This window comes from Alnus glutinosa, chromosome 5 (genome assembly GCF_958979055.1).
Source record: "Alnus glutinosa chromosome 5, dhAlnGlut1.1, whole genome shotgun sequence".
In the NCBI taxonomy this organism is placed as follows: Eukaryota; Viridiplantae; Streptophyta; class Magnoliopsida; order Fagales; family Betulaceae; genus Alnus; species Alnus glutinosa.
Genome location: NC_084890.1, coordinates 28,254,743 through 28,264,651, shown reverse-complemented (window position 1 = coordinate 28,264,651; position 9,909 = coordinate 28,254,743). Strand labels below are relative to the sequence as shown.

The 9,909-nt window shown below is 35.4% G+C and overlaps 2 protein-coding genes across 2 annotated transcripts; one reads left to right on the top strand and one right to left on the bottom strand.

Moving 5' to 3' along the window:
- The first annotated feature begins 1,001 nt into the window (after positions 1–1,001).
- LOC133867911 (carbohydrate-binding X8 domain-containing protein-like) lies at positions 1,002–3,716 on the top strand. The gene is made up of 4 exons (XM_062304681.1): positions 1,002–1,275; positions 2,229–2,795; positions 3,055–3,097; positions 3,190–3,716. Exons 1-4 carry the CDS (start codon positions 1,215–1,217, stop codon positions 3,410–3,412), a joined length of 894 nt encoding a protein of 297 aa, XP_062160665.1. The 5' UTR covers positions 1,002–1,214; the 3' UTR covers positions 3,413–3,716.
- Positions 3,717–5,676: 1,960 nt separating this feature from the next.
- LOC133867701 (cold-regulated 413 inner membrane protein 1, chloroplastic-like) lies at positions 5,677–8,527 on the bottom strand. Its single transcript, XM_062304467.1, has 6 exons — positions 8,310–8,527; positions 8,085–8,210; positions 7,235–7,330; positions 6,940–7,004; positions 6,151–6,220; positions 5,677–6,065 (listed from the first exon to the last, which is right to left on the bottom strand). Exons 1-6 carry the CDS (start codon positions 8,450–8,452, stop codon positions 5,900–5,902), a joined length of 666 nt encoding a protein of 221 aa, XP_062160451.1. The 5' UTR covers positions 8,453–8,527; the 3' UTR covers positions 5,677–5,899.
- Positions 8,528–9,909: the final 1,382 nt, after the last annotated feature.

Here is a 9,909-nt window from a genome sequence, read left to right as displayed (position 1 = left end):
AAGAGTAAATTAAGTGTCCATCAAGCGTCCATAAAAAAATGCGGTAGCTTTTAAAATCACTATTGGACGTGTGGTTGTTCAAATGGTGATTTTAAAAACCACTTCATTTGTTGATGGATACTTAATATACTCTTAGAATTACTCTTCTTATTGTGATTGTACAAGCTATAAGACTTGGCAGAGTTGTTTTGAACCCAAACCCAGACCCTAAGTGAACCTTTTTCTTATGGCCTCAATGGTGCATTTTTAGATTCCCGAAAGAATGGAACCAAAAAATAAATAAATAATGTTACATATTATACCCTATCTCATTAAGTTGATGTGACAATGGTCATTAATTTTTAGATCAGCTCTTATTAAAAAAAAATAAAAAAATAAAAGGCTAATAAACACTGTCACATCAGCCCAGTGAGATGAGATGAGATAAGATAAAGGTAGATTACTCAAAAAGAAAAAAGGATTCCATAAACAATCGAAATCACATAGAAGGCACCCCTCATTCTGTCCTTGCTCCAAATCCATGGGCAACAGAAGAAAGAAAGAATCAATATTGAGGCAAAAGATGGTAAGGGAGTTGGCAATGTGTACAGTTCTTCTCTAGCACGGCAAATTATATGAAAACCATTGGCTGTTCCTCAGAGAGTTTGCTTTTGGAGACACCTGAATAAACAAAGCAATCGAATGGGGAATGAAATTCTTGATTCAGTCGATGAGAAGTGTTAAAAAAAAAAAAAAAAAATACGATCTCCTTCTTTCTCTCACCACCTTTAGCTTCTGATTTGTACCATAAAAACAGTAGAAAGTGAACCAGAAAAGTACAAAAGGAAAATGCCACAAAATCACTGCGGCATCAATAAATCCCAAACATCAGATTTAAATTCCAACAGATCACTCTTTTGCCTTTTCCCTCTTCATAAACTTTTGTACTCTTTTTGCACCTTCTCTTGCTTGCAGTTTCCAACTACCCAATACCTCCATCCTTAAGTCTTCTTATATTCTTTCTTCTCTCTTTTTGTCTCTCTACCATCCAAGAAAGCTATGATTCTTCTAATTTTATATATATAATTAATGCTTTGAAAAAAAGATGAACTCTTCTTTGAATTAACACCATTGGTGCTTCTCTCTTCTTCTTTTTTTAAATATCTTAGCTTCTCTGTCATTGTTCCAAATCAAGAAGGACTCTCAGAACCATATTGTAGAAGCAGTTTGGGGAGATGGGTGCTATCAGTCTTTGGTGTTTCACATTCTTTTCCTTTAGTCTTTTCCTCACTTCAGGTGATTTGCACTGCCCTAGAGGATTTACTTCCCACCTTGTTATTTTGTTCTCTTGTTCTTTCTAATTGTTTGATTGATTGCTCATTTTCCATATTAATATTGCCTCCCTCCCTTGGCTCCTCCTCCTCTTTTCTTTTTCTTTTTCATTATTTATTTATTTATTTGCATAAGAAAACAAAAATGGAATTGTCTGTTTCAAGTGAATGGTAAGATCAGGCAACAACGTTGGTTAAGAGGAGTTTTTTTATTAAAATATTGCACAATTTGTTTGTATTTTGAAAAAAAAAAAATAAATAATAATAAGAATAAAAAATCTACTAATGAAAGTGTTATGAATGTCAATTTTTTTTCTTCTTCTTCTTCTTTTGAACTTTTTATGTCTTAAAGTTTATCTCTTTAGTCATTTTTCATTTTTCAATATTTTTAATACAAGGTTATTGATGCTTTGCAGTAGATGATAAGGTAGCTTTAGGTAGCTCTTGTTGATTTGAAGTTGAGCCTATAATCTTATATCAAATCGTATCTCTGCATTCATCCAAATAGAAAGCAATCTGTTTTTACTAAGAAAGTATCTCTACGGCCGATAATTTTTAACACGACCTGCAAGTTCGACACCAACCAACACAAAATTAGCAGATTAGAGTAGAGGGATCTAACATGTTTAATTAAATTGGTCGAATTATAATTAACCTATATAATCTTATACTCATGACTCGACAAACAAGTACAAATTGAAAACCCTAGTTATCTCTGCATTCAACCAGATCCTGCTCATCTCTGTTTTCTACCTATTTGTTCGCCAGAATATTACTTATTTTATGCTCTTGTTGCAAATCCAATTTCTCAAACAGCATGGTATTTGGCGTAGACTCAAAGTCAGCAGTTTTCTGTTTTTTTAATCATGTCACTGAAATGAAAAGGAAAAGAACTTAACCTGCCTTTGATTTCTTCAGGTTCAAGCGTTGCAGAGAAGCCTCCTTCAGAAGCAATCCAGCAAAACAAATTACTGCACAATCAAGAAAACCAGATGCTCTTCTCATCTTCTGTGTTCGCTACACAAGTTGATACGGTTCCCATTGTCAACCCTACAACTCCAGGCACAGCAAACCCAAGTCCTATAGTATATCCTCCATCCCCGCCAGCACCGACCGCGACACAGCCGACCATAACCCCTCCCTCCCCGACCTCAACAACTCCGACGGCCCCGACCACCACAACTCCGACGACCCCGACAACCACAACTCCGATGCCCCCAACCACCACAACTCCATCAACGTCAGGCGGCTCTTGGTGTATTGCAAACCCGACAGCTTCGGAAACAGCTTTACAGGTGGCTATTGACTATGCTTGTGGCTATGGAGGTGCTGACTGTTCTGCAATTCAACCAGGAGCAAGTTGTTACAACCCAACCACTCTGCGGGACCACGCTTCTTATGCCTTCAATGACTATTACCAGAAAAATCCAGCGCCTACTAGCTGTGTATTTGGAGGAACTGCACAACTCACCAACACTGACCCAAGTAAGACACCATATTTTCCAAATATCTGCTCAAAAGAGTCAAAAGACTTCAGCCATTGAAATTTATTCAAGCTTTCACACTAGTCTTGAGCAAGTTTTAAATGGCTACTTATGCCTTACCACATAAATAATTATCCCACATCCAAATTCTTTTCTGACTGCTGATAATTGGTCTGACCACAATCAGATTAATTCCCATGCTTTTAATTATCTTATATGATTTACATTAAACTTATACTGCTGTATCTGCATCATCACAGGTACTGGAAACTGTCACTTTGCATCATCCAAGACAACACCCAGGTAATCTTTCACAATCATCTCCAATTTCAGCTCTCCTGTCAAAGCTTAAGGCAAAGGAAATCAATCTTATCCATTTTTTTTTTCATCAACAGCACAACCTCGCCGGTTATCCCAACGCCGCCAAGCATGATGACCCCACCGACAACCACGATGACCCCAACCACACCGTCCATAACTATACCCAGTGGCGGATCAACGGTATTTGGTGCAGAACCAACAGGGAGCCCCAACTCAGCTATCTCAGTCTCCTACTCTCCGCTGATGCTCTTCACCACAACTGCTCTCTTGGGGGCACTTGCAACAAATTATCTTTAACTGAAGGAAATCAAGCTCAGTTATTCTCTCCAAGACAAGCTGGCAAATCACTCAGTCTGCCAGCGCACTTCATGAATTTCAAAGGAGGCACTTAGAATCGACATTGGGAAATTGTAGTATCTCAAAGCCTGGTTCTCAGCATTAAATTTAAGTTACCTATGTATACGTGATAGTGGAGGAAGAAGCACAGGAGAAAACGCAGAAGAGCAAAGAAGTCTATAGGTTCTAGTACTTGTAAGACTCATAGTTACTTTCTCTGCAGTGTTAGCATAATAAACTATTTAGACAAGCCCATCCAGCTTTAGGACTGCTTTTCCAGTGAAGAGACCTGTACTCGAAATCAGCTAGGGCATCAATTTAATTTATAGACCTACAAGAGTAATAAGAACTAGATTTCTTTTAGAATATCAAACATTTTTGGTCAGTATATTTACAATCTCAAATATAGTTGGTTTATCTGGTTATCTAATAAAAATCAGGGTATTTGAGTAGTTGGTGTTAGAATATTAATTAAATGATTAAATTCACAACTTCTTATCAATTTAAGCTTTTAAGATAAATAGTTATTTAACACGGTATCAGACAAACAAAATGAAACTAGCTATATCAGGCGGTGTCCGCAGGCAACAGAATGCTCATAGACTTCACCAATCCAAGACCTCCAAATGGCATTGCATTACAGACACAAAGGTGGTAACATTATTTTTATTCCAAGTAAATAAAAGTAGCTCATGGACACATACCATATCCTTACTAGATAATTTATAAGCTTTCATTTCATTGTTCAAACCTACCAGTAGTCCAATACAAAGTCTCTCCCTCAAACACCCTCCTTAAGAAAGGGATCAACTTGATTTCAACCTTAACAAGCGCGACAACAAGAAAACATCTATTCTAAGATCAAAGTGCTTGTTTGATTGGTAAACTGCTAAAAAACTCTTCTCAACCAAAAGAATTTTGAGTTGTGGTACCACCACTAAAACACTTTTCAAAACGAACTACAAAATTCTTCTCAAAACCAAAAACATTTTTCAAAAATATAAAACACAACATATATATATATTAAAAAAAAAAAGAAAAATAAAGGGTTGTGTGGTGGCCACCACACAGCAGCCACCGGATCACCACCATGTGCCACCATTGCGATGCAACAATTTTTGAATTATTCTGAATTTTGTTAATTTTTTTTTTTATTTTTTTTATAAAAATATTTCTCAATTTTTAATCTTCACAAAAGACTTCCAAAATTTTACCAAATCAATTTTTAACTTTTCTCAAATGTGACCCTACCGAATCAATTCTCAACTTTTTATCTTTTTCAAAACCGAAAAAACTTCTCAAAATTTTACCAAAGGGGCTCTTTGGCACTAAAGGCTTAATCTAAAGCATTTGATGATCCCCAGGTTATAAACCTACGGAAGTTTAAGAACATGTCTTAGTTTGAAATATCTCCGACACAATGGCTACCAGTTAGATGGTCAAATATGACAAATAAAGCTGAGCAAGTAACATCAATCATTTGAAGCCCTGATAGATGCCATCTCTTTCAACTGTTCTTTCAACTGTTGGAGGAAGCATGACAATAACCAGCACCCAAACTATCAACAAGATGAATAAATTTTTTGTCCAGGAACGGGGCAAAGTAGAGTATATCTTGAGAATTTACAATCAAATTTAGGACTAAAAATATAAAATGATCAGGTCTGACCAGAAAACAATCGATACCCCAATCCTTCCACCATGAAAATTAAGAAGTTGATTGCGAAATAAACCTCCAGAAATCTATCCCTAAGAGAGGTTTATAAAATACTAGCAAGGTTGCATCGACTTAGTACACTTCTTGCACATAATTTATACGTCAGAAGGGAAGCAATTTTCCCAACTTCTGGAAGAAATGGAAGGGCTGATTCGATCCAAACTGCATAACTAATCACCTACGAGAAAGAAAATCTTTGTATATTTTTTACAACGGTTTTCCATTCTCTAAGAAAACCATATGTTTTTGTAAATTACTCAAGAGCAGCTAAGATGAGAGAGAGAGACAGGGAGAGAGGTTTAGGAGTTTGTTCGTAGATAATAAATTAAGCTTGATATTGTATAGTGCAAGAAGTAATCCAGTACAGAGCAACTGGCTTATGAGAGAGAGCTTAGGAATTTGTCTACTGATAATAAACGAAGTTTGATACAGTATTGTGCAAGAAGTGATCTGGGCCAGACTAATATATAAGAAAACAAATAAAAAAAAATCAGAGGCAAGACCACACTATAAAACAATACTTTCATCACTCGAAGAATGCTAGTACACATTCAGCATATTTATTGTGCTTATTACAGATAAATATATATAATAAGAGAAAGAAAGGTCCTTCTGTTATTCTAAACACACATCCACCTCAAAAAAAAAAAAAAAAAAAAAAAGAAAAGAAAAAAGGTAAAAAATTTACAGATGATTAAAAGGCCACATCCATTTATGATTTCAAGCGAAATTCAAATCAGAAGTAAGCCTGATGCAGCAGTGATTAAAATGATGGCTAAGGTGGCAACAATTGAACCTTGGTCAAATGCTTTCTGCAAGCTGCCTGTTCGTGAGAAATGCTGGAAAGCCAAATATCCAGCAATCAACAAGGAAACAATAGCACCTGCCTGAGTTCCCCTGCCAATAAAATATACCACGAAACATAAAAACTATGGAAAAACAAATAATGATCTCATTTGGCCTCAAACATGCTTTTACTTACCGTAGGTTCATGACTTGATGAGGAGCTACAAGCACCAACAGTAATGCCACAAATGGCAACTCAAGTTCACCTAGAAACAAGGAAGACATTCATAAGACCGGTTGGAAATTTCTCTCTGATCAGTCAATAAAAGAGAGTAAAGCACAGTGCAAGACATTGAGAAGCGCAAACACAACCAAGCATTTCGTTTCTTTTCATTCTTTACTTTTATTCCTCACATTTTTTTCAGCAAGCACACTCCTCACTATTGAAAATATAGGTACCCGTTTTCTTTTCTTTTTCTTCAATAGAGGGATAAAACCTCAACTCTCTGCCCCATAATTTTTTGGGGGAGGGAGTGCCAGTTGGCCAAAGGACCACTGGCATTAGAAAATCAGGGACCTATCCTGAGGTTTCTGAAAAGAACTACTGATTTTTTTTATTAAGTTTCACTGATTTCATTCTTCCCTCCAGGCTCCAGTTATCCTATTGGCAGAGTCATCTACTTTTAATGCTCTTGAACCAAATGTTTTGGCCCAAAACCCAGATCACCAGTAAAAAAATTTGTAGGAGAAAAAGTATATATAAATGCTCTTATACATAACCCGAGGGAGGTCAATTGAGATCAAAACCACTAAAGAAAAGAGAATTAGTTAACATTCTCCATGCTTATATACAAAAATAGAGTAAAAAGTTAATTTTGTTGCCCATAAACAAATCACATAAGCCTTTTAAATACCAAACCATCAAGTTCCAAGAAATAAGCCTTGCCTAAGCTCGCACTCAAATTAAATAATTAACAAGACCTACCAGGAATGAAGAAGAAGAGACGGACGAGAAGTGCCAAGAATGCAGTCCAAGCACCATATTCGCCCCTGCAAATCAATTTTATATGAGTTCAACAAGGTACCGCATGTTTGAAACTTGAAAGGCTTGCTTGATCCATAAGATTATGATTCAGGTTGGTCCATAAGATAAATGCTTCTAGGTGCTTGGAGAGTCAACTTGGGCATGAACCCAATTAACTTTCATTGAATCAATCGAACGTCATGATGTCTTTCTATTCGACAAGATAAAGCCAGTAAAGATGTTTTGGAAGGCTTACTTAATGAACGAGATGACACTTGCTGGAGCTTGTAGAGCAAATAGGGGAACAAGAAAGGATTTCTGAGCAGCAGTGCCTTTGGCAAGCATTAGCACCCTAAAAAGTAGTTTGAATATCCATCAGAACGTAACAGAGAAGTACTCGATGCTCATATTTTTCCAAGAAATGCTCAAGCTATAAAACTCTTTACCATTTAGTGACACATAAGAGCTTATTGATAACCAACTCAGTTTAAGAAAATAACAACAGGACCACAATTTAGTTGTAATGCTTTCCACAAACAAAGAGAAGTAGCCAACATAGAGTATTTGCTTACAGGTCTAAAAAAGATTTAACTCCAAATATAATCAAGTAATCCATATTCATAACCAAAGAACCAATTCCCAGTCATCACCATATTCATAACCAGACCTTGTGCTTGACCATCCACAAGCTTCTAGAATTTAACTTCTTTTTTTTCGATGAATGGGCTTTTTGCTAACAAAACAACCAGTACAATACCCTCCAGTTTAACCAAACTGGAACGATTCTGCAGAACTCAATATACAATCAACACAAACCTGCAGAAACACTCCACCGCCAACTCTGATGTCTCTATACCATTCTAACCCCTCACAACCAAAATGAATACTATATACAAACTAGAATTTAACTTCAGATTAAAATTTATTCACTTTATTAAAAAGAAAAAGAAAAAGAAAAAGGAATTGATCTTTGGAAATTTCAAGAAACCATCTTGCAGATAAATATAAAGCAACTTTCAAAATACACACACATAAATGCATTTATACTTGGAATGAATGCGTATGAATCTACGGATACGAGTATGAGATTACGTGTAGAGACTTACGCGGAAGAAACGGTGGCGATCCACTGGAGGTTACGAGCAGTGATAGGCGAAGCGTAGCAAACCGCACCGAATCCCCTACTCTTCTTCTCCTTCGTCGTCACCAGCCCCTTACGATCGACACAAAATCTGTAACAATATGAAAACGAAAATTACAATTATCTAAAAAAGGAAAAAGAAAAAGCCTCACAATCAAATTCTTCAAAATCCGATTTCTCTAGTCTCTGCCTGAGGGGATTCGAGCGTTGAGCGACATGGAAGAGGAGCAAGGGCTGGTGACGCGGAGCTCCCGCAAAGAGAGAGCTCTTGGTGCTGTTGTTGTAGAGAGAGAAAGTTCCGAGCGCAGATGAGGACAGAGAAAGAGACGCCATTTCCTTTTCGTCAGAATCGCACTGAGTGAGTGAGAGAGCAGAGAGACTGTAATAAATGATAGTTGGACGAAACTCTGATTTAAAAAGAATAACATTTCTCTTTCTAGAATGAGCCTCTCCACGATTTGACCGCCAAGAAGGCGAAAAACTTGCACGTGGCTACACGTTTTTAGTATAAACAGTGGCAACATTCAGATCCGTATAAAGGGTTTCAGATCCGAAGATTACGATTTAGGGCTACCCGAATTTCAGAAAACTTCGGGGAGCCTAAAAGCATTCTCAATAGATTATTTATTTCTCACTTTTACCTAAATAATTAAACCAAATCATAAAAAACTCTTCTATTTTATTATTTATTAAAAATACAAAATAAATTTGTTTTGAATTTGTGAATAGTATAACTCTATATATAGAGTTTTTTTTTTTTTTTTTTTTTTTTTTTTTCTAAAAAAAAAAAATATTTTGGATCTCTCGCCTTCTTTCTCTTTCATTTTTTTTTTTCTCTTCTTTTCTCAATGTTATGATTATAATTAATTAGTAGCTATTTTTTTACTTGTTCACAAAAAGAAAAAAAAATCTCATTCCGACATCTACAACTTTTTTTTTTTTTTTTTTTTTAATTTCATTGATTATATTAGTTTTAATCAAATTCAGTCACTACAGTATAAACAGTTTAAAGATTGTAATTCTTTCTATAACAGGGTGCAAGTTAATAGTGAAATTCAATGACAGTAAAAAAAAATTTTACATTAGAAAAATGACCGTTTTAATGAAATGAGTCAAACGACTATTGTAAAATATGACTATAAGAAAAATGTCCGTATTAAAAAAAAAGAAAGAATAATTGCACTATTAATCCTATGGTATATATGCCATAATTATTTTATAAAATACTATATTAAATCGCTACTACTTGTTTCATGACCTCGTGGAGGGCCATTGAAGCAACTTCTGCAAGTGATTTGTGTTGACTTCACCCTTCGTGGAGAAGCAGGTCTTTGACTTTCAATGGAAGGCGATCATGGGAGGAAGATCGCAGTTTTTATTTATTTATTTATTTTTCAACAAAAGGGCGTAATTGTGCCACCGTGGTTGTTTCAGTTATATATATATTGGATAAAAAAAATAACAAAAGTCTCTATTTACAAATGTTGATAAGAGAAATTGGAGTTTTAACAGGTAAAAAAAGAGGGAATGATCAAAAAACTTACGTAGATTTTATTATTTTAATATTTACATATGTAAATGCAAGAAACTAACAAAAATTAATAAATGTTTTTTTTAAAAAAAAAAAAAATTTAAATCATTTAATATAAAAATTAGGGAACTTTACCAACACCCAGTGCCGGTTTTTTTATCGTTTAGCAAGGAAATATCTAAGTTGTCCCGATCAAGTCTATTTCACGCATAAAAATAATGCCACTTGTAAAGATTAGTAAGATGTATTACCTACTTAA

Coding starts and splice junctions, on each gene's coding strand:
- LOC133867911 (XM_062304681.1), top strand. CDS start 1,215: ATGGGTGCTATCAGTCTTTGGTGTTTCACATTCTTTTCCTTTAGTCTT. Junction 1,276..2,228: donor TAGTCTTTTCCTCACTTCAG/GTGATTTGCACT, acceptor TGATTTCTTCAG/GTTCAAGCGTTGCAGAGAAG. Junction 3,098..3,189: donor TCATCCAAGACAACACCCAG/GTAATCTTTCAC, acceptor TTTCATCAACAG/CACAACCTCGCCGGTTATCC.
- LOC133867701 (XM_062304467.1), bottom strand. CDS start 8,452: ATGGCGTCTCTTTCTCTGTCCTCATCTGCGCTCGGAACTTTCTCTCTC. Junction 7,331..8,084: donor ATCGCCACCGTTTCTTCCGC/GTAAGTCTCTAC, acceptor ACTACTTTTTAG/GGTGCTAATGCTTGCCAAAG. Junction 7,005..7,234: donor AGTGTCATCTCGTTCATTAA/GTAAGCCTTCCA, acceptor ATTGATTTGCAG/GGGCGAATATGGTGCTTGGA.